We start from the raw sequence: 27,963 nt of genomic DNA on the forward strand, positions 1-27,963 counted from the left end.
GTGACAGGTAAGTTCAGGTGGATATCTAGGGCTACAACAAAACAGTGACAACCATCACCATCATACAAAACAGGCTCATGTTGATTTAATTTATACAAAACCAGATACAGCTGCTAACCCAGGTTTTAACAGGAAAACAGAGCATGTTTCAAACCAAGTTATTGCTAAAGAAACTGGAGTTTCTCTGCACCACTAATCCGTGCTTCTCCCAAAACACAAAGCAGACTCAATGATATGGCTTTGGCCACAGCAAGCTAGAACTGTGGGTTTCCTTCTAAAACTCCTGACTGGAAGGATCACCACATGTCCCTCTGAGTATCCAGGAAACTAAAAGCAAAATCCCTACAGAAAGGGGTTTGTGCAATCCACCAGCAGATGGGACACCCGTGTTTTGATCCCTCCTTTCCTAGGAAGAAATAAGGCTGCTTGAATAATTACAAAAAATTCTAAGAAAAAAAAACAGCAAGAAAAAATAAAATACATATGTACATCCTTAAGAGTTTTAAAACGATATTCAACAAAAATATATTTCTATTGGGGTGTAAACAGCCAGGCTCAGGGCGTGTGCCAGCACACAGCACTGGGGCACCAGAGCAGGGGGGCTCTGCCTCCCCCCACTGCCCAGCCTCACCCACCCGAGGGGCTCACACAGCACAGGGGGTGTGGGGCAGCAGCTTCACAGCCTCCCTCTACCAGCTGTCTCGGGAGAAAGGCTTTGAAGATGGTTTCTCACAGATGGGCTCCCTTGAAGTGCAGCGTCCTCGTCAGCCAGAACGGGCGAGTGGCTCGGCTGCTTTTTAAAGCATAAAATATTTAGAGTCAGCTCCGAGGAAATACTGACAAAGACAACCAAATCCCATCGTTCTGTGAAAGCCTGACTCCTCCCTCTGGGTAGAGCAAAACCACTTCCAATTCCAAGTATCTCAGCGGGCTGGGATACCCTCTGGGATAAATCCTTTCCCGAGGAACACCACAGCATCCACCACAAGCCACTGTCTCACAGCTGAGGTCCAGGAGCTGCTCATCCCAGCCCCTCAGCCAGCTTTCCAGTCATCCCACATCCCTGCTCTCCCAGGATCCCTGCTGAGCTGCTGCAAGAGCAGCCAGGCCAGGCTCCAGGATGTATGGCTCCCCAGCCCTGCACAGGGAGAGAGATCCCAGCTGCTGAGCTGAGCTCTGGATCCCTCTCCCCTGGGCACAGAGGATGCAGAAGGGGCTGTCTCAACATTCCCAGGAGCTCCTCAGCCGTGTCTGAACCAGCAGACATTCCCTGTGCTCTCCTGCCATCCCTGCTCCTGCTGCCATCACATCCATGACCTGGGAACAGAGCTCCAGCAGCTGCTCTGCTGCACAGCTCTGCCCAGCCTGGCACCAGAGGAGCAGGGAGGGCTTGTCCAGACCTACCACTCTTGGCTCAGTTCCTACTGCTTCCACCCCAAACAAGCACAACATTCCCCAAGAGCCAGAACGTGTCACTCCCTGGTTTTATCCACAGCCATTCTGCTGCTCCCAAGTGCCAGAGGCCACCTGACATGGCCCACCTGCCACGGAGCATTTGCTGGGCACCAGGGCAGCCTCATTTCCTGACACATTTCCTCCAGCAGAGCCCCAGCTGGATTCACATCCTCCCCCTTGACCAGTTACTCAAAGTCCTCCGTGATTCACAGCTCTGCCTCGCCACCGCCGGAATACTAATGAGGGAAATGTTGATTTATTGAAGCCCTGATATGTCACTGCTGGATTAAACAGTCTATAAAGTATATTTGGACACATTACAGGATTAGAAAAATCCGCCTGGGAAGTTCTCTTCCTCCTTCCTGCACTCTCTTGCAAAAACACTCCGTCTCAAGGACATGGCACACATGGCACAGTGGAGGTGCCTGGGTGGGCATCACCCAAACCCAGCCCGGGGTGGGGAGACTGCACAGCCCTACCACCATCCCTGCACAGAAAAATGCCACCTTTCAGTAGTGGTACACCTTGATGTCTCTGTTTTCATCCAGTCCCAGCTGGAGGAGGCTGGGGCTGCTGCCTGGGGGCTTCTGTGCCTGCAGGGAGAGAGGTCTGACAGCTGGGTGAAGGAAAAGCCTGGCTTACAGCAGGAATTAGCACCAACAGGACAGGTAGCGAGGTCCTGAGCCAGCCCTGGGCACACAGGCTGGATTTAGCCTGCTGCAGCCCAGTCAGGTGGAATTAGAGGGGGATTAGGGAATTCAGAGACATCGAATTCTAATGTCGGTGTGCACCAAGGAGACACCAACAGCCCCAGCACAGCCTGGGAGCATCCCTGCCCACAGCACACAGAGGTCTTGCTCTCTGCTACCTCGTGCTACAAGACCCTCAAAACAGAGCTGGAGAGCTTTGGGGTAGCCCAGCCCTTCTGCCCCACCACATGCCAAACCCACACACCTCCAGGTGCCCTCAGCTCCTCCCAGGCTGCTCAGCAGGGCCTGCCCTGGCCAAGGGCTCCATCCATGGCCTGCAAAGCCAGACTCCCTTCTTCCCTGCCCCACCCTCCATTCTGCACCATTTGTTCCAAATTTTTAAATTCTCACACTCCCAGCTCAGACTGCTGCTTTACAGCAGAGCAGCATCACTAAAGAGCATCACAGCACAGCCAGGGAAAGGAAGGGAGATTCCCTCAGCCAAGCAGAGCTCAAAGAGCAGCACACAGGTCACTCATGCTCCAACACCACACTCCTCTCCACAAAAAAAGAAGCCAAGGCCTTGAAATTGCTGTTCAATACTTTGTTTCACATCCCTTCTGCCAGCTCCTCCTACCTTCTGCAGGAAGCAGGAATGCAATTACAGACCAGAGCGAGGTAAAAGATACGCTTTGGATTCCTTCTCGACCTCTTTCAGCCATTTCTTGTTGCTCTCAATCATCCCTTCGATGCTCCTCTTCTTTGGCTCACGGAATTTGGAGTGCTGGAAGAGCTGTATTTGTTCTCTGTGACAGTGGGAGAGAGACAGGATAAGTGAGGGAAAAAATGTCTGGGCAGAAATGATGCCAGAGATGAGAAAATGATGGGCTGCTGGAGAAAAAAATTCCTCCTCTAACATATATACTGATAGTATAACTTATCCCCTTAGTGAGTAGTTCATAGTTATTATCAAATTATTATCTACTTGCTATGTGATAAGTGATAATAATCACTGCAGAGAAACAACAGCAGCACAGTGAAACACCTCAAGGAAGAAGAGCCTTACTCTGCAGGGATGTATCTCAGCTTGCTGTCCAGAGGCACAGAACTCCCACTGACTGCTGAGAACCCACCTGGAAAACAGACATGAAATGCAGACCCCACCAAACCCACAGGGCTTTATGTCCAGCTGTATCTGCTTTCCTGTGCCACAGACACACTGTCCCCACAAAGTACACCAAGGAAACAGATGGACATCCCTCTGTGCCATTGGGAAGAGGCTCCCAGTGCAGAGGGCTGGCTCTTTTACTCCTGTTTTGGGTGTGATGACAGGATCAGCCACATGCTGCTCTTCTGGAATGAGTTTCTCATCCCTCACCCCATCAGCACCCTTCCTTCCCACCAGCAGCACCAGTGCACCCACCCTTCCCAGCACTGGAAACCTGCAGGGCTGCAAAATCAGGAGCTGTAGGCAGCAAGCAGGTGGAACGAGGCCAGGAGACTCACCTGGGAAATACCTGTGCCATTTCTCTGCCAGGAGGCTGTCTGTTGACTGCCCTGAGATAGAGTAACCAGAGCTGAGCCTGCTGCTCCTGCCCCACTGGTCCATGGGAGACATCCTGGGGGTGTTCCCCAGGGAGCTGCCCCCCAGCAGGCCTCCCAGGGAGGAGTAAGTGGGAACAGAGATGCCCTCGTGGGCTGTGGAGGTGAAGAGAGGAGACTGGTGGTGGCTCAGGCAGTCCAGGAGCCCCAGCACGCTGTGCAGCTCACTGGTGATGTTCTGCACAGAGCTTCTGAGCTGCTGGATCTTGTCCTGCTGGAGGACAGGCCAAAAATCTGTCCTCAAGTCAACTGAGGGAAGAAAGGGGAAAAAACGGATCATGGACAAGCCTTTGTGCAAACAACACAACCCTCCCATTTTCCTGCCCTTCTTCCCCCATCACAACTCCAGTTACAGGCAGCCAAAGGCCAAGGAAAAGCATGAGCAGCAGAGAAAGAATTGCTGCAGTCTCTCCTGCCATGGATGGGAGGAAGGGGAAGCCCAGACTCCTGCAGAAGAGCAATACAGCTCTGCAGGATCAGAGGGAAATCAGAGAGATTTCATAATCCGCAGAGATTTAAAAGGCAGTTCCACTCATACATTCCATCCCTCTTATCTGCCATTACAGGCAGGAAACAAGGTCCTGCAGTCAGGGGTGGAAAACAGTCCCAGCCATGGACACCAGACCTGCCTTAGACACAGCTGAGCACAGAGAGAACAGGGACACCATGGAGGTGAGAGGGAATGGCAGAGCCTCACACCTTGGACACTTACATTTAGACTGGCCCAGATTCCCACTGGATGTGCTGCTTGTGTCCTCAGAGCTGCTCAGATCAAAAGTCACCATCTTCTTGCATGGAGAAGTCTTCAGCGTATCTTCATCTGAGAGCTGGTCAGGAGGAGGAAACAATGCCAACAAAACCTGCTGTATCATCCCTGGAACATAAAAGCTGCTGGAAAGCTGCCTACAGCTTGTCTACAGAGCTGGACTGCAGTCAGGCACAGGTCAAGCAAAGGCAAACTTGTCTTCAGCCCCTGACAGCAAAATCTGAGTGTCCAGAGACTGCTTTGGCTCTGAAAGTGCAAGAGGCCAAAGCGAGCAGCCACGTGAATCAGCCCTTCCAGCAGGAGTCAACGTGGTTTGTGCTTTAAATAACCTCTCCACTCTTGCAGGGCTGGGTTCTCTGAGCCAAGGGCAAGAGCTTGACCATCAAAACTCTCGTTCCCTTGCATCTCCTGCTGCCCCAGACAGAGCCAGAGATTCCAAGGTTTGCCTTGGTCAGGAGAGCAGACTCCATCCCAGCTCACACCAGGTGACCTGCTCTGCTTTTCTCCAGGCTCAAACTGAGCTGCTTTCTGCAGCCACACACTCAGCAGTCTGGTGCTCTCACAGAAAGTGTTCCCAAAGCCCAGCTCTGCTGGCAAGCACCAGTCCTGACAGGGACCACGAGCCCCTCAGAGCCCCCAGCCTGGGGGAGGAGGCCAAGAGCCCTGGGCAGAGGAATGCAGCTGGGCAGGGATGCTGGAGTTTACCTCCTCCTGCAGTGAGGACTCCAGCTGGCTGAGCTTCTCCTCCTTCTTCTTCAGCAGCACCTGTCCTTTCTGCATGGCCAACTTCATCTTGTCCAGCTTCTTTGCCTCCTGCACAGACCAACAGCCAGGCCGAGGAGCGAAATTAAACAGCAATGACAGCAAACAATCTACATTAGCAGCTGGGGTGACTTTCATCACCTCAGTCTGCTAAACACATGGCTCAAAGCAGGTTCAGGAGAAGGAGGTTTCACTTCCAAACCCACACCCCAGAGGGTCATCAACCCCAGGAGCTGATCCAGGGGTGCCCAACAGCCGAGCAGGGGCAGCACCCAGAGCTCACCTCCTCCAGGTTGCGGCGCATTCCCTCCAGGAGCTGGGAGCTCTCGGGATCCTGCACAGCCTCCTGCGCCCTGCGCAGCTCCTGGCGCCACTGCAGACTCGCAGCCTTCAGCGCCGAGCGCCGCTTGCGCAGCGAGCGCATCTGGCGCTGCAGGAACTCCCTGGCACTCCGCAGGGAGATCTCTTCTGCAGAGATGTAGCTCTGCACGCTGTGGGGAAGAGGCAGAGTGTCCTGGTTCCCTGTGCTGCTGCACACCTCGCACAGCACCCCCAAAAGTGGGTTGGCAGTGCACTGTGTGCCAAACCGAGCTAAAAGTTTGGCTTGGAAAAGCAAAGCAAAAATGCTTTGCTGGCACATGGATACTCACTGGTCAAACTGGAAGTCGCTCTCCTCGTGGCTCTGCGAGGCTGGGGAAGGCTCTCTGGACGAGGGCTGAGAGGGTGACACAATGCAAAAACTAAGAAATATGTATGGGGGAAACAGAACTCCTAACAGAACTCCTTAGGGCCCCCTAAGAATCCAATTAGGAGCAAAATCTTGGGATGACATCACCATGGCACTGCCCAGATCCAGACACAGCACCAGGGATGTTCTTGATGTGACTTTTGACGATAACAAAGATGTTTCTATTCTGCCAAAAGCCCTGCTTTTGACTCGAGTATCCCACACTCCACCCACTAATAATAGACAGACATCTGCAAATGCTACTGAACACACTGGCAAAAAGAAATCCATCTCTGCCTCTCAAATGACTTCACACAGAATGAACAAATGCTGGGATTTTCAAGGGACTTGCAGCCTCAGATCTCACAAGGCAAACACCTTCACAGGCTGCTTTACTCACAGCTTGAGAAGGTTCTCTCAGGTCTTCAACTCGGAGTTCATCCTGCTTTCTTGGAGAGTCCACATTTTCTTCTGCCTCGAGTTCTTTCAGAGCCTCCTGCTTGCTCCTGATTGCTTCCTCCAGCTCGCTGCCACAGCAAAAAGCAACAGCAGAGGCACTTGATTAGCCTGCAGTGGTGTCCAAAGTGACCTCCAGATTCCAGGAGGGAAAGGGCTTCAGGTGTGCAAGACAGTGTTGGGTCTGTGGTGTTATGCCAAGTGTAAGCCCTGTCTGAGCAGGAAAACTGCTTCCCACCCTTCCCCAGCAGCTCAGCCACCTCGGAAAACCTCTTTGCATTTCAGTGCCCCTCGCACAGCACCTCATTAACCTCCCAGGGCAGGTGTGGAGGAGAACCTGGCATGCAGAGGTGAAGGAGGAAATTCAAATTCATACCCTGAGTTAGTAAAAAATCTGGAACCAGCCCCCAGCAACTCTGTGACCTCAACGGGCACCTCAGGATTCTGAAGGAACATGGCCCAACACAGAGCTCAGAGGTCAGTGAGAGGCCCAGGTTAGGTTAGAGAGGTTTCTCAGGGGCACAGGACAGATTTTTTGCTATCACAGGAAATTTCCCACACCCACCTGATGCGTTTCTGCAGCCTCTGGCTCCGTGTCTGCAGCAAGTCCACCTGAGCCTCCAGCTCAGCCTTCTGGTCCTGCAGCTCCTCCAGGGTCTTCCGCAGCTGCCAGATGGACTCCAGCAGGCTGGAATGCTCCTTCCTGCTCTCCTCCAGGCGCAGCTGAGAGGCCAGAGCAGCCTCCTAGGAGAAAAGCAGAAAATCCCTCACAGTCATTCCCCCTGGAGCAAAGGGTCACACAGCTGCCAGGGTCCCACAGCTACACACACCAACCCTGGGAGAACAGGATCCTCATCTCTTTGGGAAACACATCTAATCCACCTCCCAGCATTTTGTTTCCCTAAAGCCCCAGTCCTAAGGTGCTGCCCTCAGCCCCAAAACAGCTCAGCCTCTCTCCAGGGGTCAGCTGGTCGTACATCTCTTTCGAGCTGCATCCGTCCCTCCTCATCCAGGAGCTGCTGCTTTCTCCTCCGCAGGGACTCCTCCTGTGCACAGGGGACAAGGCAGGGCAGGGTCAGAGCCAGGACACTGCTGATGCTGGGCAGCACCTCAGGTACAGAGCTCAGGCCTGAGTCTCTAGCCCATTCCAAAACACACAGAGAATGTTGTCAGATTTGCTTCACGACTCCTCTCACAGCCACTCACTGTCCCCCCAAAGCACTGAGCAAACCCAGAGCTCAGAATTCCACAGCAAACACCAGCAGCAGGAATGCTCAGCCCTGCTGTGACTTGTGATGAAGTTTTACCTCTAAGGGGGATGGCAGCAGAAGCCCTGGCTGAGCTTTCTGCACAGTTCCCCATGAGGAAGCAGCCAAAGGATTGGCACACATCAGGGAAGCTCTGTGAGCCCAACAGGCCAACTCACCTGCCTGAGGAGTTGCTCTGATCTGGCTTGGATGTTCTTCCTCTGGATTTCAAGCTCATTCTCTGAGTCCTGGAGCTTCCTTTCCTGCACAGAGATGCTGAGTTACAGGGAATGGCACAAACTCCTCCCTCAGCAGGAAAACACCAACTGGGAAGCATGACCTGCCACTCGTGTCTGTCACCCTGCGCTGTGCAGGGTGGCAGGGGGACAAGCTGTGGAGCATCCCAGCCATCCCTCAGGAGTCCCAAGGGCCAGAGGCAGAGCCTGCTGCTCACCTGCTCCCTGTGCAGGGCGGAGAGCCTCCCCTCCAGCTCTGCCTGCAGCGCCTTCACCTCGCTGTCATGGAGCTGCCGCAGCCGCGCAGCCTCGACCCGCAGCCCCTCCAGCAGCTCTGCCCTCTGCTTGCGCTCCTGCCCGGCCAGGGGGGACAGGGAAACACCTCAGTGAGGCACAGGGCTCTCCAGGAATGGAGCTCAGGCACACAGGGCTCGCTGCAAACAGCCCATCACACCGACTGCAGCCTCCTCCCCGAGAGCACTACCTCCTCCTCGTACTGCTCCCGGATCCGTGCCAGAGCCTCCTGGTGCTCCTCTCTCATCCTCTCCATTCTCCTCTCGTGGTCTTTTTCCACTTCCCGGCGTTTCTCGCTCATGAGCTCACTGAGCTGTAAAGGTGACAGGGAAAGAGGTTTCCCTGAATTGCAGCACTGTGCCAGAGTGACCTCCCAAACACCAACCTCCCACATCAGCTCAAATCCAGGATTGTGTCCTGGGGAGCACAAAAGCTTCACCCCAGTGAGCTGACATGCTGAGGGATGTCCTTCTCCCCAAAGCAATACTGTCACCCCAGCCAGGGGACCCCACATCTGAGGGGAGAGCATGAAGAACCTTCAGCAGCTCAAACCCAACACTCACCTCTCGCTCATATTCCTTCACTTGATGGGCGTTTTGCTGCACTCTCTGCTCTGCTCTCTGCAGCTCCTCACGCAGCTGGGCCTCCTGGCTGCTGTGTGCCTCTGCCAGCTGGGCTTGCAGGCTGGAAATGACCTGCCAGGAAAGCCACCCACAGAGCCTCGTCAGTCTTTCCCACAGGATCCATTCCATGCCCTCACCACAGCCTCACCACCCCCTGCCTGGAGCAGGGCCAAATGCTGAGCCAGACCAGAGCCATGGTTAGGGAGGGGAAAAAAAATTAATGATACCCTCCCTGGTCACCTTTGGTGACAGTGTGAGAGAAAAAAAACCCCAACAATTTACATTCTAAGGACACCATCCTCACCTCATGATGCTTCTCTTCTGCTGCAGACTTCAGCTCCTGGAGTTCACTGGCAAATTGTTCCTCCAGCTCCTCTGCTGCCTACAGGAAAACAAGCAAAACAGTCACTTGGGAAACCTCTAAGTTGGGGAGAAGATGCACTTGCAGTTAAATTCTATCCATAAGCATCAAAACGCACAGAGGTAACTCCTCCTTCCAAACTGGATCCCTACAAGGAGAATCTTTACAACTGCCATGCCAGCCAGGTGCACAGGAGCAGCTCAAGGTCAGCCCTGCGTGGCAATAAAGATCTCACCTTCTTCTTTTCCCTGTCCAACCTCTCCCTGAGCTCTCTCAGGAACTGCTCCTTCTCTTCTTCCAGCTGGCTCAACTCCTTCTGCCGAGCTTCCTCCATTTCCAGCTTCATTTCCTCCAAGGCAAGCTGCTGCTTCCTCTCCAGGCTCTCCTTCTCCACTAGCTGCTGGGATTCCCACTCTTCCCTCAGTTTCTGCAGCGTGGCCTCCTGCTCTGCTCTGGTGGGTTTGGAACAAGGCAGAGGTCAGGATCCAGCACTGGACAGTCAGGGCTCAGACTGCTGCCACAGCAAGGAACCAGCTCTGAGCAGCTGCTGGGGATGTGTAGCATCCTTCCCTCCCCAACCAGCAGTTTATATCCTCAGGGATGACAGAAACTTCTCACCTCATCCTCTCCTCCTCTGCCTCGATCTCAGAGGCGATTTGGGCTCGCAGCTTTTCCAGTCTCTCAGCTTTTTCTTCTCTGACACGCAGCTCTTCCTCTTCTTCCTCAGATTTTGCCAAATCCTCTTCTGCAATGCTGAGACAGAAAATAAAAAGGAAGAAAAAAGGTTCAGTAGGCTTCAATATTCTCCAGTCACCTCCCCAAGGGCTACAGCTCAGCTGTTATCATAGCTTACACTTGGTTTTGGTGGTTTTTTGGTCTGGTGGTTTTTTGGGAGGGGCGGTTGGTTGGTTGGTTTTTTTCTCTTTTTTGGCAGGTAAATTAAATCAACTCTCATTAAATGGATGCAGGCTCCCAAACAAAGTTCATGAAAGCATTAGCACATCTGGAAGCTCCATATTTCCATATTATACCTCTTGCTACACATTTTTTCCCTTCAGGTGCCATTTCTGCATCTTCCTGCACACCCAGACTGCACCCCCACGATGTTTCATGTCAAGATGCTGTTTCTGGCTGCTCAGAACATCAGCACCAAGTCCAGCAAGGTAACACAGAAGCCTCAAGAGAAAAATTCCCCCAGGGAAAGGACACAACTGCCAGTGCTATTCCACCCTCTGCACTGCTATCAGATCCTGGCTTCACACAGCCATCCCTGCCCTATTCCTAGAAGCCTTGTTTGGAAGTCCCTCTGTAAAACATCCACCATCAGAGCTCCAGATAGCTCCTCTGGGGTCACCTCATCTCCTCTAATGCTCCCATTTCCAGTGCTGTTACTACCATTTAGCCCAGGATTTGAGCATCTGCCAGGTGGGAGAGCTCCAAGCGCTGAACTGGAAACTTCTCCCAGGTTAACCATAACCGACAGGTTCGGAGCTCTGAAGCTCTGTGTGTGTGGAATCACAGCTCATCCTGCAGGATGCTCTCCTGCCACTCCTGTCAGGGTGGGAAAACCTTTTCTGAGCCTGCCAGTAGGGCAGTTTCCATCCCAGGATCTGCAGATCCTCACACACAGCACTGTGCCAGGCAAAGACTGTCCATCCATCCTCCTCCTCCTCCCTGAGAGCCCTGGTGTTGTTCCTTCCCCCCAGCTCTGAAAGCAGCACCATTTCCCAGGTGGTGCCTGGGACACGAGTCTGTGGCCAGCAGCAATGAAATCCCACCTTGGAAAGCCTTGGAGGAGATGGGGTAAAAAAGGAAAGTACCTCAGGGGTTTTTCTTCTTGCTGATGAAGCTTTTCAGCTTCCTCCTCCTCCTCCTGCTGCCTCATCTCCTCCTGGAATTGCTGAATTTTCTCCTCCTTTGCTTGAAATAAATGCATTTCCTCTTGCTCCAGCTCTGTCTCCACCTCCTTGACTATTTCCTCCAGGGATTCATCATTAGCCTGGTTCAAGGACTGCTCGATTTCCTTCTCGGATTGCCTACCAAAGAGAAAAAGCTCCTTGTGAAAGAGCATCAACTCCAAACCAAAAATCTCAGAGCCACCTACTCCAAGAGCTTCACTGCAGATACCAGGACTGGTGGCTCCCCTTGCTGACTCCCAGAGAACCTCCAACTGGTAAATTAAACTCAGCCTCAGCTGCATTTCAGGCCCAAATAACTCAGATTTTGGCCCACCAGAGCTCACCTTGTGAGGGCAATAAAGCCTCACTTCATGAAAAACCCTGCCAGGCTGCCAGGCACAAGAGCAGATGCCATCAGTAGCTGCTCCCAGCCCAGGGATTGGTGCTTCTCATGGACCAGGTATTTTTCTGCAATTGTAACCTAAAGTGTGCTGGGAATTTGCCAGCTCCAGGCAACAGAAAGCCCTCAGCACTCCAAAAATTCAAACCCAATCTGGTTCTAATTAAGTTTTTTTTATTTTTTTTCAGACAGCAGCAAAATTATAAGGTCTGAGAGAAGCTGAAGGGGAAGGAGGGGAAAAATTGAGATTAGTCTAGGAAGAAAGAGTTTTGTTCTTTGCTAGTGAAGGCTGGAGCAGGAAGGTCTCACCATGCTGGGAGACTGGCAGTGCAAGGCAGAGGGACTTCTGCCAGGAATCAGGGAAATAACAGTCCCAGTTATTCAGCCTCTAGTCAGAAGAGAAAAGGTCATTTCTGCAGCCATTAGCAAAAAGAGCAAGACAGGGGAAAGTCGTGGGGTTTTGGAACAATCCCCCTTCAGTGGTGTCCTTTATCAGGCTGCTCTGCAGAGCAACTCAGCCACTTCCACCTGGTTATCACATTCTTCTTTTTGCCCCAGTTTGTGCTCAGAAGGAGATCCAGCCAGCACACACACGTTTACACAGCACCACAGCTCCTCACAGAACAGACACTCCTTCCCCAGCACCTTGTCCCCAGAGACACTCTGCCTCATTTTTCCAGCTGCATCTGCTGATGTGTCATTTGGCACGGAATGCAAAGTCAGCACACTCACACCCACTGAGATCCTCCATCCCAGGGAGCTGCAGGTAGGAATCCACAAATTCCACCCATGGAGCAGCACAGAGCAGTGGCTTGGGCACGAGCTGAGCTCTGACCTCATTATTTCAGTGCCACCAACGTGCCCAGCAGCTGTAAAATGAGGTGAACTCATGGGTTTTTGCCATTCCCCCAGCTCAGCATCACTCAGCAAGTTCTGTGTGTGTTTCTTGGGGAGGGTGAACACTCACAGCCTCAGCAGTGACACCAGCACGGGAAAGGCTTTCCCAAACACAAAGCAAACAGCTCTCCCATCCCACAGAGTCCTGAGCCACAGACCCCGAGGGCTGAGCTGCTGCTCAGGCTGTTCACTTGGCACTCTGGCAGCAGAACAGCTGCTGGGATCTGCACTTGAGCTGCTGCTGTGCCCAAAAAACACAGCTCCTGCTTCACACGCGAGCTGCAGCCACCATGGAGGGGGACAAAGGGACAGAGCTGTCACAGTCACACCACCAGGGACTGACACGAAGCCCTTACATGTTCTCTGGGGCTGGAAGCTCCTTGGGATCCAGCAGGCTATGCAGTGCTCCCTCCTCTGGCTCTGGCTCCGCAGCCTCTGCCCCATCAGGATTTTCTAACCCGAAGAGCTCCACTGGTGTCTCACAAGCACTGAGATCCCTCTCGCTTGGCAGCACAAAAGAGGGGACAGAAGGTGAGATTAGCTCAGGTCAGAGTCAAGCAGCTGCTGCAGGTGGACAAGGATGTGCAGGTGACACAGTTGGGCTCCAAGCCATGCCTGCCAACAGGACCTGCCTGGCCAACACGGGGCTGCCAGAGCCACAGGGAAGCTCCACACCATTCCCACCATCTCACGTCAGACTAACAGGCAGCTGAGGATATAATGGGTATCAGTCTCTGGATCCCTTCCCTGGGTTATCCCACTCTTTCCAGGTCCTTGGAGAACGTCCCCAAGGTGTGTCAGCCCTACCAGCCATACTCACACTGCTGTCCAAATTACAGATGGAAGTGTTGGCAGGCATGTTTGTATCTACAGTCCTACTTCGTCTCAGAAGCACAGAGAGGAGAGGAGAGGCAAGGCAAGCACGAGCAGCTTCACAGGCAGAGAGAAAGAGAGGATGCTCAGCTGGGAAGCAGGAACCAAGCAATAAGGAGACAATTCCTGCGGGCAGAACGTGTTTTTGGAGACCCTCACACAACAGCTCCTCCAAGAACAAGGCTGCAAATCCCACACAGCCAGTCATTAGGATGGACTGCAGCTCCTGCTCACGAGTTTTCCTGGCACAGGCAGCAGCTCCTTGGTTCCCAGCACCCTGGAGAATGTGTAACTCTGAGTGGAGGCCAAGAGCTTTGACACGACTCGTCTGGAAATGCCAGGCTGGGGCTCTCCAAGGAGAAGAGGCTCGAGGGAGCACAGGGATCACTGCTCATTCCAACTGTTCCAAACAAATCCCCACAAACAGGCTGAAAAGAGCTCCCCTAGACAGCCCAGTCCTTGTGGTAACTGAGGGTCTGGAAGCCAGAATTTCTCTTGGGATAACAGCTGGGAATCTGCCCATGTACCAGGATATAAAACAGCTTAATGCTCACACCTGGGCAAGGCCACCTCTGTGGAAGGAAGAGAACTGTTCCCATCACAGCTGGACTCTCCTGGCACCAGAAATAGACACCCTGAGAGCCTTCAGCTACAGACTCAGCCCTGTGGAGAGCTGGCAGCCCAGCAGGACCAGTAAGGCTGTCACCAGGCAATGGCCAGTGGGCACATCTTACCCACTGAACACCCCAGGGCCAACACACAGCATTAACAGGCTCAGCCCATCCTGGCAAGAGCTCCACTTTCACAGAGAGCAGTGGGAGCTGTGAGGGAGGCAGAACCACAGCTGGGGCAGCCCCAGGGACATGATGGACAGGCACTGCCACTGCCCAGCCAGGCAGAAGCTGAAGGCTGCTGAGACAGGGCTAAGGCAGCAGGAGAAGAGAGAGGTTTAGTGGGAAAGACCCCATGAGAAGCTGCAGCATCTGGGGGAGTTCACAGAGCACACCTGGACAGCCTGCAGGGAGGACAGGGCAGGACAGGCAGCAGGAGCTGCCCACACCTCCTCAGTGGCTCTGTCTGTACCATACCTCTCAGCAGCTTCTGTTCTTTTGCTTTGCTCTTCCTCTTCATTGGCTTTGCTTTGGTCATTTTCCTCTTTTTCTAGCTCCTGGTCCTGCAGGTAAAAGCAAACATGTGGAATTTGTGGCTCCTTTACTATCAAAGACCTCACAGGGTTCTGCTGAAGGTCTGTCCCAGAATGTGGGATGTGCCAGGCTCCTCTCCTGAGGGCAACCAAGGGTCTCCAACCATCCCAGGAATCCTTCCAGAAGCACAAGGAGAGGCCTGAGAACTTCTCAGTACAGAAGATGAACTCCCTGCCAGCACTAAGCACTCAGGACAAAGGTTTTTCTTTCCTGAAGGTCATTTTACAATCCCAAGTCACACTAAACTCCCTGGAAAGCACAGGACAAAAATCTCCAAAAAGAGAAATGTCACACACACAAAGTGCTGTGGCAATGAAGCAAAGGATGTATTGCCTGGGACCAAAAATCACATCAGTCCTGCCTCCCATCCTGGATCTAGGGCAGGACGTGCTGGGCTGCACAGAGTCACCAATCCAGGGATTTCTGACTCCAGGGTACCTCAGGGGGAATGCAGCCCCCTTGGCAGCACACTGAACATTCAGCTGGCTTATTTATGGCACAGTAAATACTTGAAATATGGATAGAAAATATTTGAATGTGAAATAGTCAGCTCCTCCTTTCCCTACCTGTCACCTCCCAGATCCCTCTGTCCCTGCAGCAGGGACACCTGGGGAGGGGAAGGACTTCCTCCCTCACCTGTCAGCCCCACAGGAAAGAGGAAGGGCCCATTCATAAATTTTTGGGGACTCCACCAGGTGAGCTCAGCCCCTGCCATGCAGGACCTTGCGTGGAGCAGGGCCAGAACAACTCAGAATTAAACCCACAGTAATTTATGCAAATGTTCAGCAGAGCAAACAGCAGAAGGATTCCCTGCAAGTGCTGTCACCTTCCATCACATCAGCCTGGGCAGAGCCCCTCAACCCCCAGCTCCCTCCTGCCCCTGTAACTAATGACTCCAATTCCCCAGAACCGAGGAGCTCAGCAAATGTTTCCTCACTCCAAATGGGCTCTGTCACCACTGCCTGGGAACAGGAAGGAGCCAGACAAATGGGGAAGGAGATGGTCTTGGAAAGAGGGAAACGCTCACAGGGTAACTCCTCTGAGCTCACACTTGGGGCTGCTGCTGCCCCTCTGCCCATCCCCAAAAATCATGGGCTGCAGGAACCTCTGGACACGTTTGGAGGGAGAAGGCAGCACCCACCTGCAGGGAACAAGGGCAGATTTTGTCTGTGGAATTATCAGATCCTTGTCCTTCCTGCTGCCCCAGGATCCCCAGCAGTCCCAGAACCCCAAGCAGCTCAGTTTTCCACCCAGCTGCATCCCCAGAGGACACTTCCCATGCTCAAGACACAGAGCCAGCTGTGTGAACACAGGGATGACAGACAATGGGCCACCTCCTCCCTGTGCACAGCCCAGATCCCAAGGGAGGATCCACATCAGCTCAGACCATGCTGCAAAGTGCCAGCACTGAGCACCTGGGACAGGTTTGCCTTTTTCCTCAGGGCTGGACACTGAACAGGCTCCCCAGGGAATGGTCATGGCCCCAAAGCTGCCTGAGCTCAGTTTGGACAATGCTGCCAGGCACAGGGTGGGATTTTGGGGTGTCCTGTGCAGGGCCAGGAGTTGGACTCGATGATATTTGTGGGTTCCTTGCATCTCAGGATATTCTACAATTCCACAGTTCTGCATCTTGCACTTCCAACCCCTGGCAAGGGAAGGGGGAAGGAGCAGCAGGACACATCCCACAGAGCCTCTGCAGCCACCACAGCTCCTGCCAAAACACACCAACAAAACCCCTCCAATTCTGTGCCACAGACCTGCCAGAGGTGTCTTTTTTCTTTTTTTAAACAACAGAATATTTTGCCAATACATTCAAAGCAAGGCAAGCTCCTCACACGGAATTAGGCACATTCCTACAACCCCGAGCCGTTCCAGCCGAGCCTCTGTGCACAGACACAAAGGAGCAGCTGCAGTTCTGCAGGGAGCACCATTTCACACCCACCTCTCCCCAAACAGGGCTGTAATAACCCAAACGTGGCTGCTCCAAGCAGCATTTGCATGCACAGTGCCTGCGCCGCGGGGAGGGAGAGGGGGAGCACAGCAGGCATATGTTTTGTTTTCCCTTCACATCTGATTATGCTCATTATTAGGCACAAGAGGACAGGTGTATTCTCCAGACACAACCTTGCAAACAGGATTGCTCCTCTCTGCTGGACAGGTGGGGAATTTGCCACTCAGGGTCTCTCCTCCGGAGCAGCTGATCTGCTCACAATCAGGGCAAGGCTGAGTAACCCCAGCTGGATCCTGGATCTTCCCTCCAACCAGCACAGAGATGGAGCAGGAGGGCTCCAGAGGAACGTGGGGCTGAGGAAGCCAACTCAGAGCCGTGCTGAGAGGACAAGGATAAACCTGAGCTGCACAGCAATCTCCATGCAGAGCTGCCTGGCCAGCACTGACACAGACATGTGCACACATGTACTCTCCATGTGCCACAGCCTCCTGAAAGGAGCCCCTTTTCCCCCTACATTAAAGCAGGCAAGACAACCAAATGCTTAAAAATAAGCTTCCCTCTACCAAAATCTGTCAGAGGGAGTTAACCTCCTTTTCTTCCCATTGATTCTATCCTGTTCTGCCACACAAATCCTTCCCATCTGCTTAAGAGAAAGAAAAGGACAAATGGACTCACAAAAGAAGAATGGAAAATAGACTCTACTCCCTCCATTCCCCAGGAAAGCTATTTATTGACTCTCATATTGGGGCAGGGAAAGCACACAGGGCAGCCTGCCTGTGCACATCCCTCCAGCCACCTCTGCTCAGGGTTTGTGTTCTTTGTGCACCTCACCTCTGCAGAAAAAACAATGCACTGGTGGCACTGCTGTGACCCCTGACACTTCACCCATCGCTCCTGCTCACCTCTGCAAGGCTTTCCTGACACCACAGGACGTCACCTGCCTGCTCACACATCACCCCTGGTCACTCACACAGCACTGACCTTGCACTCAGGACTGTCCAGATCAGGAGACACAATCCCCACATCCAGAGCCTCCACAGAAAGCTGGCTCTTGCAGTCCAAGTCCTAAAAAAGAAAGCAGAAATGGTCAGTCTCTGATGAGCAACCAGAGATGCTGAGACCAAAATCCCAACAGGGCTCAATCCCCACTGACAGCAGGTCAGCAGCATTTCCCTTCACTGGGTCCCTCAAGGGATCAAGGGACATCAGTGCCACTCAGAGAGGACACACTGTCACATTCCCAGTGCACCTTTTCATGCCACAGCCTCAGCAGGCAAGGCTGGCACAAGGAACATCCAAAGGGAGCACATCATCCCCAGCCTCTACTGCTCCCCTTTGTGATCCTGCTGCACATTTCCTGGGATTTCTTTCCTCAAAGCCAGCCCCAGCAGCCATCCCCCCTCCTGGCAGTCTGGGGGGCTCCTGTGCCCACACAAGCCAGAGCCACTTGCCAGCACAGGCTCGTACCAGCGCAGCAAATAATGATATTCTCAGCCATTTGCTGGCCACGCTGCCTCTGCTCCCACTGGCAGATGGCAATGGCAGCTTCCTGTGGAGATGAAGAGATGCTGATGGGCATCTCCCCCCATGCCAGGGCTGCTCTCCCGCAGGGACCCTCGGGAGCAGAGTCTCCCAGCCACACACACCCCCTCAGCAAAAGCTGCCGAGCCCCTTAAAGCACAATTTTTACATTGCTCATTATTTTCCTTTTCGCAATTATCCAAGTACAGCCTCAGCTCTACGTGACCTACTTTTGCAGGGATATTACCTCACCCACAGACCCAGTCTGTGAGGTGTGGGGTGACACTGCTGGCCTGTGCCACAGCTGTGAGGGCACTGTGGGAGGTGGGCACAGCACCCACTGCATGCAGGATCCCAGAGGAACCTGAAACCCCAAGGGATAAGGAGCTTTTGGTGACTCACCACAGGCTGAACCACCTCATCCTCAGAGCACTTGGAGACAGGCAAGTCCTGCTCACAGCTGCTGCCCTCGGATGCCTTTGAAAGCTGAGAGGAAACACACATTACAGCCTGAACATGTCCTACCCCTGCAGCTTCACCTGGGCATTCCCAACACGGCAGCTGCTGCTGGGAACACAAATCTGGCCTCTCTCAGGGAAGAAAAGGTGACTGAACAGCATGGGGAAGACACCAAGGATGTGTGACCCACAACACAAGCACAAAACTCCACTTCACAGGAGGGCAGGAGGCAGGGCTGGGGAGGGCAAAGAAGTGCTCTTCAAATATCCCTGATAAAGGGCACTTGCTTCCTCTCCATCTGCAAGATCTCTGCAGCTCTCAGAGCTCCCAGCCCACCACCCACAACAGCGCTGGGGCCATAAAAGCACTTTAAAATTCCATTTTGCTGTGCCTAAGTGCAGCGAGGGCTCCTGCATTCCCAGACACTCACAGCTGCAGGGAACTGCTCGGTGGGAACACCCTGTGGCCCTGCTGACTTCAGCACACCAGCTCAGGTGCACAAAGCACACAGATGAGTTTGGGAAAGCAACGCTCTCAGCTCTTCAGGACAGAGCCTGGAAAACACGCCAGCTTTTGTAGTTTATCATTTCTTACAGACATCACGCATCAGCGAACTCGAGAAATCATCAAAATCAGCAGGAAGGCAGCCAGATTGGAGAGAGATCGTTCATCAGATCCCACATTCTGGCTCGGGTTCTGCTCTGGAGCGTGAACACGAGCGGACAGCGCGTGTCTGGCAGCCCAGCTGCAGGGCCAGCCCGTGTGACACTCAGCCCCAGCCCTGCTTCTGCACTGTGGCCACTTCTCCTCACAGAATGGGAGGCCTGGAAGGTTCTGTGCTCCCAGCTCCAGCTCCAGAGCCAGCCCTGAGGCTCTGTCCTTCCCCACTGCCACCTCGCACCTCGCGGAGCCGCGAACGCAGCGCCTGGCAGCTCTTTACACGTCTGCCCCAGCTCTGAGCAAGCTGAGAGAAACAACAGAAGGAGAGAAACAAAGCAGCACGGACAGCTGGGCTCGGCGTGAGCTTCATTATCAGCCCTGCTCGCCCAGGACAGACGGCAGCACTGGAAGCTGAGACTGTTCCTCCTCCCAGACTCAAAACACGCGTCGCAGTCGAGGGTTTTGCCTGTCAGTGGCTTTGGGCAGCACTTGGTGTGCAGGAGAGAATGACTGCCCAGCTCAGTCGTGAAGATGCCAATCTGGGGATTCAGAGCACTCATGCCCCCCCAGGAATGACTGCCCTGCTGACCAGGAAAGCACCTGGACTGGCTTCACAGAAAACCAGTGGTCCAAGAGCTTTCCTGAGTCAGGGCCTGACGAGACGATGGGAACAGCCAACACCAAAACCAGGCAAGCAGGTCTCTTACTTTGCTATCATCCAGCTTGTTCTCTGATTTTGAATCAGCTGCTGCTTCTTCCCTCTCTTCATGCAGTACCTTTTCTCCACAGGACACGGTGTCAGCAGTGGCAGCCAGGCTCCCCAGCTGATCTGCCTCAGCCTCTTCCACAGCCGGAGAGGCAGCTCTGGAACACCCAGGAGAGCCAGGCACATCCATCCCTGCTGCGCTCCTTTCCCCCTCAGGCTGAGGCAGCTCTTCAGCTGCAGAAGCATCTTCTTCCACCTCAGCATCTTCTTTTTCCACTGCTTCATCCCCAGCAAGTTCCTCCTCCTTGTTCTGGGCAGACAGGCTGCTGTCAGCATCTCCGGGCAGGATCTGAACTGGAGACGGAGGGCATGCAGCACCAGAATCCAAGGAAGACTCTGGCACTTCCTCAGGATGTCTTGATTTTAAAGACTCCTTCTAGGCAGCAAGTCAAACACAATTAGAGCCACAGCATTCTCCCTGGGGGATGCAGGAGTCAGGAACAGCACAGGCTCTCCTACAGCAAGCAGCAAAACCACAAAGCTTTGGGTGACTTCAAGACCTGTTAGACTTCTTTTCTCACAGTCCCATTCCAAGGCAAGGGACTCCATTGACACAATCTCATTCATTTCTTGGGTTCTGACTTTTTGTTTTTTTTTTGATCTGTTGCTTTTTTTATTCACCAGTGGATAAGAGTGGCTGTTCAAGGCCACCAGCCCCTGGGAGCACCCGACATGCTCCACAGCAGACCCATTTATGTTTCCACATTGCATCTGTTCAGTGAGAGATGGAAATTTGTAAGAGACCACGACAGGACATTTCACTTCTGCCTGACATTTTAAGCAGAGGAAAGCAGGCAGGATCACCATCCTACTTTCCAGTGGGACAGACTGGAGGGTGGGCACTGACTGAAGCCACCACTCAGAGCTCAGAACAAGCCCGTGACTAACACAGGAGGCTGAGAGATGGGGGAAAAACAACCCCAAATGAAAGCTCAGTCACCCAAAGATTCAACCACCTCTCCCAGCAGCAGGGAGGCCACAACACTGCCCGTGGAGAGGGGAATAGCCAGGAGAAGGCTCCCTCATCAGCATGCAAACAGACCTGCTCGCACGTCCCACTCCCTCACTGTTTTATTAATGCCGCGGTGTCTTGTCAAACACTCCCTGCATCCTGTGCACGGCGTGTTCCGTACACTGAGCGCATATTTTAGCGGTGTATTTTTATCAGAGTGCCACTGCAACGCTGGCAGCTCCCAGCCCGGAGCACTTCCCCGGTGTGGCATTTGTCTGCGGGATCTGCTCGGGGCTGAGCGAGCGACCAGCAGGGTGGAGAGGACAGAAATCCAACCCCCGGGGCACTTCCCAAAATTCCTGCGGCTCTGAGCCTCACCTGCACTTCCCTGCTACTGACAGCTCACAGAGGTTCCCAGAGTCACTCAGCAGCCACAGCTCCTTGGGGACATCACAACCCAGAGAAACCTGGGCAAGGGGAATTTCTTTAGTCACCCTTCCTGTTATCTGGGGATTAAGGTGGCTGGAAAGTTATGCTCCTTTTGGACAACTTGCTTCAGAGTTCTCCTGAGGACATCCCACCAGGAGCCCTGGCAGCATCCAGGATATCCCAAATGAGGCCAAGCAGGACTCTGATGCTTGAATCAGAATCACACACACACACCAGAATATATCAATATACCATCAATGCTGTGCACACAAAAGGATTTCTCTCCAGGCAAGTTCATCTCAGCTGCTAAAATATCCCAGAATAATCCCTTTGGCTGGCAGAATCCTATTTTAATGGCAATTATGGGCAAACCTTTTGTTAACATCACACCTTGATGATCACAAATACAACTCTGCAGAAGAGGGAACTGTGCCAGTCAGACACAGGTGGAGGAGGAGGGAGGTTTTTCCTCCTGCAGCAACAGACTGGATTTTCTATGAATTTCAGAGCTGGACAAGTCAGTTGGGTTATAACTAGTTTTAGCTGATCTTTTCACAAGCTGTAACATTTTCCCTGCACTGAGTGGCACTCGCTGATGGGAAATTCCTGCCTATCAAATCATTACTTCCAGCGATCAGCACGAAACTTTAACCAACAACAGCAACAAGCCAAGCAGCTACAGACACACACCACACCACCAGAAGCTGCCTACTGCATGCAAAGCCTGGCTGGCACCGTGCAAGCAGGGCAGGGACACCAGGGAGCCACTGTCACCTCTCCCAGGCTGGCAGCTTCCTCCTCAGGGCTCCCGTGGGGCTGGGGAGCAGCTTCAGCAGCACCAGCTGATGGGCTGCCATGGTTCTCCTGCTTCTCTTTGCTCTTCTCCTAGTGGGGGGACACAGCCACTTGCAGAATTCCCCACACCACCTTGCCAGGCTGGAACAGTCACCCACCTCTGACAGGTCACCCACCACACACAGCCATGGAGCAGAAAGCTCCCCAGCTGAACAGCTTTCCTGGGAACTCAGGAGCTCACAGGCCCAGATTCCCAAACATCAAGCTGTTGGAGGCTTCACTGCTGCTTTTCCTGCTGGTCAGCTCCATGGATTCACTGTTCCCACAGACTATTCCCAGCTCTGATCTCCCTGCAAGCCATGTCCAGTGCTGCCTCCACTCCACCCAACATTCTGTCTCAGCAAGTCACTAAAACCACCTATTTCCTTTGAATACAGGCATTCAGCCCTGACCACGGGCTACACTAAGCCACTTTCTTCATTATTTCACCCATTACAGATTAGATTTCCCCCTCAGGACTTGCTACACAAACCCTTCCCTCCTGCTTTGCAACGAAGCAGGAGAACAGGCTGAGGCTCAGGCTGAAGCTCACTCCTAGCAATGCTTTTCTACTGCCATCTCATGGAGCTACAAAAGAATTCCATTTTCCAGTCGGGGCAGCTATCTCATCAGGACTAGGCTATCACCCATCTGGGCTAACAGCCTGGCTCTTGGGCAGCAATTGCCATTCCATAATGGATTCCCCCAGCCCCATCCCCGCGGCACTGGAATGCCAAGACAGCTCTTTGTTCCTGCACACATTAACATTTCAGTGAGGAATTGGGCCCCCACAGGCTGCTTGTTGTCTGGAGATGAGAGAGTCAGGGCTCTCTTTGTCACATCCACTTTAGCATAAGCCTTTGCAGATCCTGCCCAGCACCATGAATAGGTTCTCCAGCAAAGTACTTTACAGCTTAATTTTCGTGTGCTGTGAAAAGGATAAGGGAAATACTCTAAAACACTTTAAAAGAAATTAATTTGCCTTTCAGATAGTGGAACAGGATTTTCAAAGCGGTGAGAAAGGATTAATGTCAGCACAAACAGTCGGGCCAAATCACCAGAGCTGCTTACAACGCACTTCCCATTGTGCCCTTGTCATCTTAAGCCTGATCCCAGCTAAGGAAGCACAGGGAAAGCACAGTCTGCACAAGGCCTTGGGTGCACTGAATGCTCTGTGTCTCAGCCACGGGATTTATCAGCAGTGCAGGAAGAAAGAAAAACAGGGCTTGTGTTGCCACTGAGAGGTGGCCACGTGCAGCCCACATGAAGGTTCCTGCAGAGCTGAGTGACAGTGCAAGAGCATTCCCAGAGGACATTCCCCTCTGCTCTCCCCAGTGCCAACACTGCAGGGAGAGCTGAGAATCAGCCTTCCCTCCACAGCCCTGGCAAGCCCCACACAGAATGGAATTGCCTCTTCCCCACTGAGCCTTCCTCCCACACCAAGTGCAGCAGCACCTCTGACCTGAGACCCTTCTCCTGCTGTTCCCTGGAAAAGCAGATTTCCACCTTGCCTGCTTCACCTACCTGGCTTTATTTTTCCTATTTGAGGATGAAACAAAGCTCCAGCCTGTGCAAAGATGTCTCCTCAAGTCCCAGCTGCCAAACCACAACCACTCCAGGCTGTCCTGCTCCCAAGTGACACAGGAAATTCATCCTCTGGCACCATTCCTGCCCTCTCAACCCCTGGTAGTGCCAAAGCTCCTTTCCCACCTGGGCAGCTTCCCCTGCCCATCCCATCACTGTGGTCTTACCTCAAACTCAAAGCTGCCTCCCAGAGCTTCAACATCCAGGTACACGTTTTTAAACAGTCCTGATGTCCCATGGAAACTCTGAAGGGTTAAAAAAAAAAAAAGGAAAAGGTCAAAATTGAGTTCAGACCCCTGCAATCCCACAGGAGGGACAGGGAGGGTTTCTCAGCAGTGAAATAAGGCAGCAGAGCCATGGCAATGCACCTACAGCCAATTCATCTTGGAATGACACCGTGGCAGATGCTGATTTATAGGGATTACTATGTGAAAATAGGATTAGACGCTTTTTGGGGACCAAAGAGCGCAAAGAAAAGGCAGCACAAATGCAAGCCCAGAGGCAAAGGGAACAGCCACTACCAGGGGAGCATCAGGAGGCTTCAGCACTCTGGGTACAGCAAGAGCCAGAGAACACAAATACCTCGTTTTCGCTTTCTTCCTCTTCATTTCTCCATTCCTCCTGCACTGCCAGGTTTGAGGAACTCTTCTCTTCACAGATCAAGTCCAGCAGGTTCTTGGTGGGCTTAGAGATCTGTGCAGGCTGTGAAGGCCAGAGGGAAAGGAAGTGAGAGGTCAGACAGCATGAAAGGGGAGATAGAGAACCACTGAGACATAGAGCAAGTGCTGGATTCTGGGAGGGAGCTCAGATTCCTAGCACTTAACATGTTTGGTTTTTTGTGAAGGTGATTATTTCTATGTTTTGCACATATTTTGCTTTGCTTTCCTTTAAAGGATCAATTTCTTAACCACTTAATTTTTATGGATCACATTTTAATAATAAATAAATATATAAATAATTCAACGTGGTCATAAACCTTACATTCATCAGGACAACAGGTTTTTTAATTTCTTTCTCAAATAGAAGACCGAAAATAGTTTATTAAATTGTATTATCTGTACTGTTTGTCATGCTTCATTTGGACACCAAGAAAGCTCACCACTAATTTAGCACTGATCTCCCCAGAAATAGAAAAAGAAACACAGATTTTTAACATCCAACAGTATTTCAATACTGACAGAAGATCACAAATGCTGTCATTTAAATGCCCCCAATGCCTGTGATCCTTTGCAATGTGCTTCCCAGGGAAGAGGGAGCCCCACCTGAGTTCCTTCCTTGGGGATGAGGATGGAGTCAGCCACACTGCCCACGTCCAGGTTCAGAGGCACACGGAGAGGAGAGAGGGTGCCCAGGGGAGGCTGGATGGGTGCCAGCTGGGAGCCTAGGGGCTGGAAAGCACAGGGAGATCACTGGTAGGACAGCTTCAAAAGGCACTTTGTGGCCTTAAAGCCACTTGTTCATCCTCTGCCCAGCCCTCCCCAGAAGGAGAGCCTACTCACAGGGAGCTGCTTCAGGAACAGCTTCTCCTTCTTCTTTTCTTTCTTTTCCTTCTTCTGCTTCTTCTCTTTCTTCTCCTTCTTTTCCTTCTTCAAGCTGCCCCGTGCCAGCAGCTTCTCCCTCTCCTGGATGACCAGCTGCCTGTAGTGCTCATCACAGGGATGCTCCCACATGGAGTGGCCAGTTGAAAAGTTGAAGAAATAGATGTCACCAGTGACATCTTGGCTGCATGGCAAAAACAGCAGGGAAAGGTGAAAGAGAACATAAAAAATTGGGGAAGCAGCTCTCCTAGGACACTCATATCCAGCTTCCCAAACAGTTTTTCCCCTTCTTTTGCCACCCCAAAAAGCCCTGAGCTCCTGATATCCCACCTAACCCCACTCTCTGCCAGTTTGATGCCATTCCCCTTGTCCTGTCCCCAGGGCAGCTGCTGCCAGAGCTCTCACCAGGCTTTCCACTCAGGGGGCAGTGGTGTCACCAGGCACTTCCTGGCCAGCCACAGCAGCTCTGACTCCTTGTCAGGGTCAATCCCGATTGTCGGTGCAAAATCCCGGATTTCTGGGGAAACAGAAGAGGAATTTGTGAGCTCAGTCTGCACAGTGGGAAATTTGTGAACTCAGTGGGCACACTGGGAAATCCCAAGCCCAAAACAAAGCTGCCCAAAACCACCAGCACAGTCCTGTGTGCCTGTAGAGCCCATCCTGCCAGGCTGGGGACACAGGGAGTGACACTGCAAAATGACATTCAGCTCTGCCTCTTCTCAAACCCCATGGATTCTCCCCTCTCCACCCACTTCAGAGACCAACTCCTGTTTTCTGAATACACCTGGCAGTGACCTGCATGCCTGAATCCCTTGTCCCAGCTCCTGGCAGGAGCAACACTCACCTTGCTCCTGAGGAACGTAGGATTCACTGTAGTCTTCTTCCAGAACGAGCTGGTTCCCAATCCGCAAGGGTGCCGCCATGGATCCCACACCTGGCAGAGGGATGGAGCCAGCAGAGTCACAACTACTTCAGAAATTAAAATTCCTCATCCCCCAGCACACGGCAGAGTCCTTCTGCTGCAGCAACACCAAATCCAAGAGCTTCCACACACACTTGCAAGGGCTGTGGAAACAGGGAGCAGAGCTGAAGTGGCACAAAGTTATAATCAGATCCCCCAGGTCTTCAAATTTCAACAGAAAACATCAACATCAGGCACTTTTCAAGCAGGCAAACAAAAAAAGTTGAAATGAGAAAGGGAAGAAAGAGAAAGCAAGCAGCTTTCCCAAAGCACAGCGACAAAGCTGCATCTCCCCACACCTCAGCCTCTCCAACCATCCCACAGCTAAGTTCAAAAGCTGTACAAGGATCCTAATTTAACAGGTTCCACCTGTGGCTCATTACTTCATGATGCACCTCAAAGGCTGTACAAGGGTCCAAATTTAACCGTTAACATTGTTCCACCTGGGGCTCGTTACTTTATGATTTAACTCACGCCACACCACAGCTGCACCCTAACGGCCCAAACAGCACAGGGCCAGGCAGTTGGACCTGAACCTCGTCACCTTAAACATCCCCAGCTGTGGCTCTGCATGGCCACATTTGGCCAGCACAAATATGGGAGACCCACTGCTCAAACACACAGCTGAATGACAAAGTCAAACATTTCAGCCTAAAACCCCCCAAATTCTCAATGCATAAAGCACTCCTCTGCTTTTCTCGTGAGACCCAGGGGATTGTGGTACCTCCCAGCAGCATTAACACCGCAGTGATAACCACCCACAGCAGGATCACCACCTCTAACACAGCCACCACTGCCCTCTTCACCTCCCTCTGTCCTCAGCCCACTCTGGATTTATAACTCTTATGTAAAGCAAGTCTCAGAAGCAGCAACTAATCCTGGCAGTTTACAGGCAGAGATATCCTCAGGACACTCCAAACCAAACCAGCATCACCAAGCTCACACCACTCCCCCTCCCAAACCTCCCCAGTAAGACCATTTAGATGTGAGCAACTCGCTCGGGGCCTTCTGTTCCTGTTTTCCTCTCCCAAAATTAAATCAGCCCCATTTCCCATCCCTGGCATTGGCACTGGGGGATGAATTATGGGCTCACTCCTCTTTTGTAAACTCTGCCTCGCTGCACACGGGACCCGTTCCATGCTTGAGGGGCACCTCTGATAGATGGGGACAAGGGGGAACAGCGTTAAACTAAAAGAGGGGGATTTAGGTGAGATATTCGAAGGGAATTGTTCCCTGTGAAGGGGATGAGACCCTGGCACAGGCTGCCCAGAGAAGCTGTGGCTGCCCCATCCTTGGGAGTGTCCAAGGCCAGGTTGGACGAGGCTTCGAGCAACCTGGGATAGCAGAAAGTGTCCCTGCCCATGGCAGGGGGGTGGAACTGGATGAGCTTTAAGGTCCCTTCCAACCGAAAAACCGTTATATGGCTCTACAGAGAGAGGACCGAAGCCGCAGCACAGCCGCCGCCGCGCCAGCCTGGAGCCACGGAGAAAGCGCGGCTGGCGAGGAGGACGAACAGCTTTGGTTAACAGGGTATTTTAAAAAATAGAGAAAAAAGCCGTTTTCGCCCACAGCACGACAGCAGCCACGCCACATCACACACGCCCAGCAGAGCCGCCAGACCCCGCGCGGGACGGGAGGCCGGAACCGCGCGGGGCGGAGCCGCTCCCCGCAGCCTCCGCTCCCCGAGGGGAGCCCCCCGGTGCCGGGCCCGTTCCCGGTGTGGGGACCCTCCCCGCCCGCCGCTCACCGTGGCGCGCTGCCGTTCCGCCCGTTGCCGGAGCGCGGGAGCCGCTGCGCTGGGGTCCCGCCCCCTCCAC

At 52.9% G+C, this 27,963-nt stretch overlaps 1 protein-coding gene across 5 annotated transcripts; it reads right to left on the minus strand.

Moving 5' to 3' along the window:
* Nucleotides 1-60: 60 nt before the first annotated feature.
* Nucleotides 61-27,955, minus strand: CEP164 (centrosomal protein 164). 5 transcript variants are annotated; one of them, XM_085081785.1, is made up of 32 exons: nucleotides 27,894-27,955; nucleotides 26,030-26,119; nucleotides 25,591-25,702; nucleotides 25,147-25,369; nucleotides 24,910-25,035; nucleotides 24,230-24,349; nucleotides 23,815-23,892; nucleotides 22,004-22,114; nucleotides 19,790-20,224; nucleotides 18,366-18,449; nucleotides 17,424-17,507; nucleotides 14,375-14,460; nucleotides 12,770-12,916; nucleotides 11,039-11,254; nucleotides 9,837-9,971; nucleotides 9,454-9,670; nucleotides 9,162-9,239; nucleotides 8,798-8,929; nucleotides 8,425-8,547; nucleotides 8,159-8,293; nucleotides 7,884-7,967; nucleotides 7,435-7,503; nucleotides 7,023-7,201; nucleotides 6,402-6,528; nucleotides 5,925-5,989; nucleotides 5,558-5,765; nucleotides 5,218-5,325; nucleotides 4,459-4,573; nucleotides 3,651-3,995; nucleotides 3,211-3,277; nucleotides 2,782-2,950; nucleotides 61-793 (listed from the first exon to the last, which is right to left on the minus strand). In XM_085081785.1, exons 2-31 carry the CDS (start codon nucleotides 26,106-26,108, stop codon nucleotides 2,806-2,808), a joined length of 4,233 nt encoding a protein of 1,410 aa, XP_084937911.1. In that variant the 5' UTR covers nucleotides 26,109-26,119; nucleotides 27,894-27,955; the 3' UTR covers nucleotides 61-793; nucleotides 2,782-2,805. The 5 variants fall into 5 exon arrangements, with proteins under 5 accessions (XP_084937911.1, XP_084937910.1, XP_084937913.1 ...); XM_085081784.1 differs by having other exon boundaries at nucleotides 61-2,064; nucleotides 2,834-2,950; nucleotides 27,894-27,954; XM_085081787.1 differs by having other exon boundaries at nucleotides 61-2,064; nucleotides 2,834-2,950; nucleotides 26,030-26,250; nucleotides 27,894-27,942.
* Between the last annotated feature and the right edge of the window lie 8 nt (nucleotides 27,956-27,963).

Source organism: Lichenostomus cassidix, chromosome 24 (genome assembly GCF_008360975.1).
Source record: "Lichenostomus cassidix isolate B80296 chromosome 24, HeHo_3.0, whole genome shotgun sequence".
Lineage (NCBI taxonomy): Eukaryota > Metazoa > Chordata > Aves > Passeriformes > Meliphagidae > Lichenostomus > Lichenostomus cassidix.

What these genes read in the sequence shown, in the direction of transcription:
- CEP164 (XM_085081784.1), bottom strand. Translation starts at nt 26,108, where the DNA reads ATGGCGGCACCCTTGCGGATTGGGAACCAGCTCGTTCTGGAAGAAGAC. An exon ending in TGTTCCTGAAGCAGCTCCCT is followed by an intron (nt 25,036 to 25,146) that starts GTGAGTAGGCTC and finishes TGTGCTTTCCAG; the next exon opens with CCCCTAGGCTCCCAGCTGGC. An exon ending in ACAAGCTGGATGATAGCAAA is followed by an intron (nt 18,450 to 19,789) that starts GTAAGAGACCTG and finishes GTTTCCTCTCAG; the next exon opens with CTTTCAAAGGCATCCGAGGG.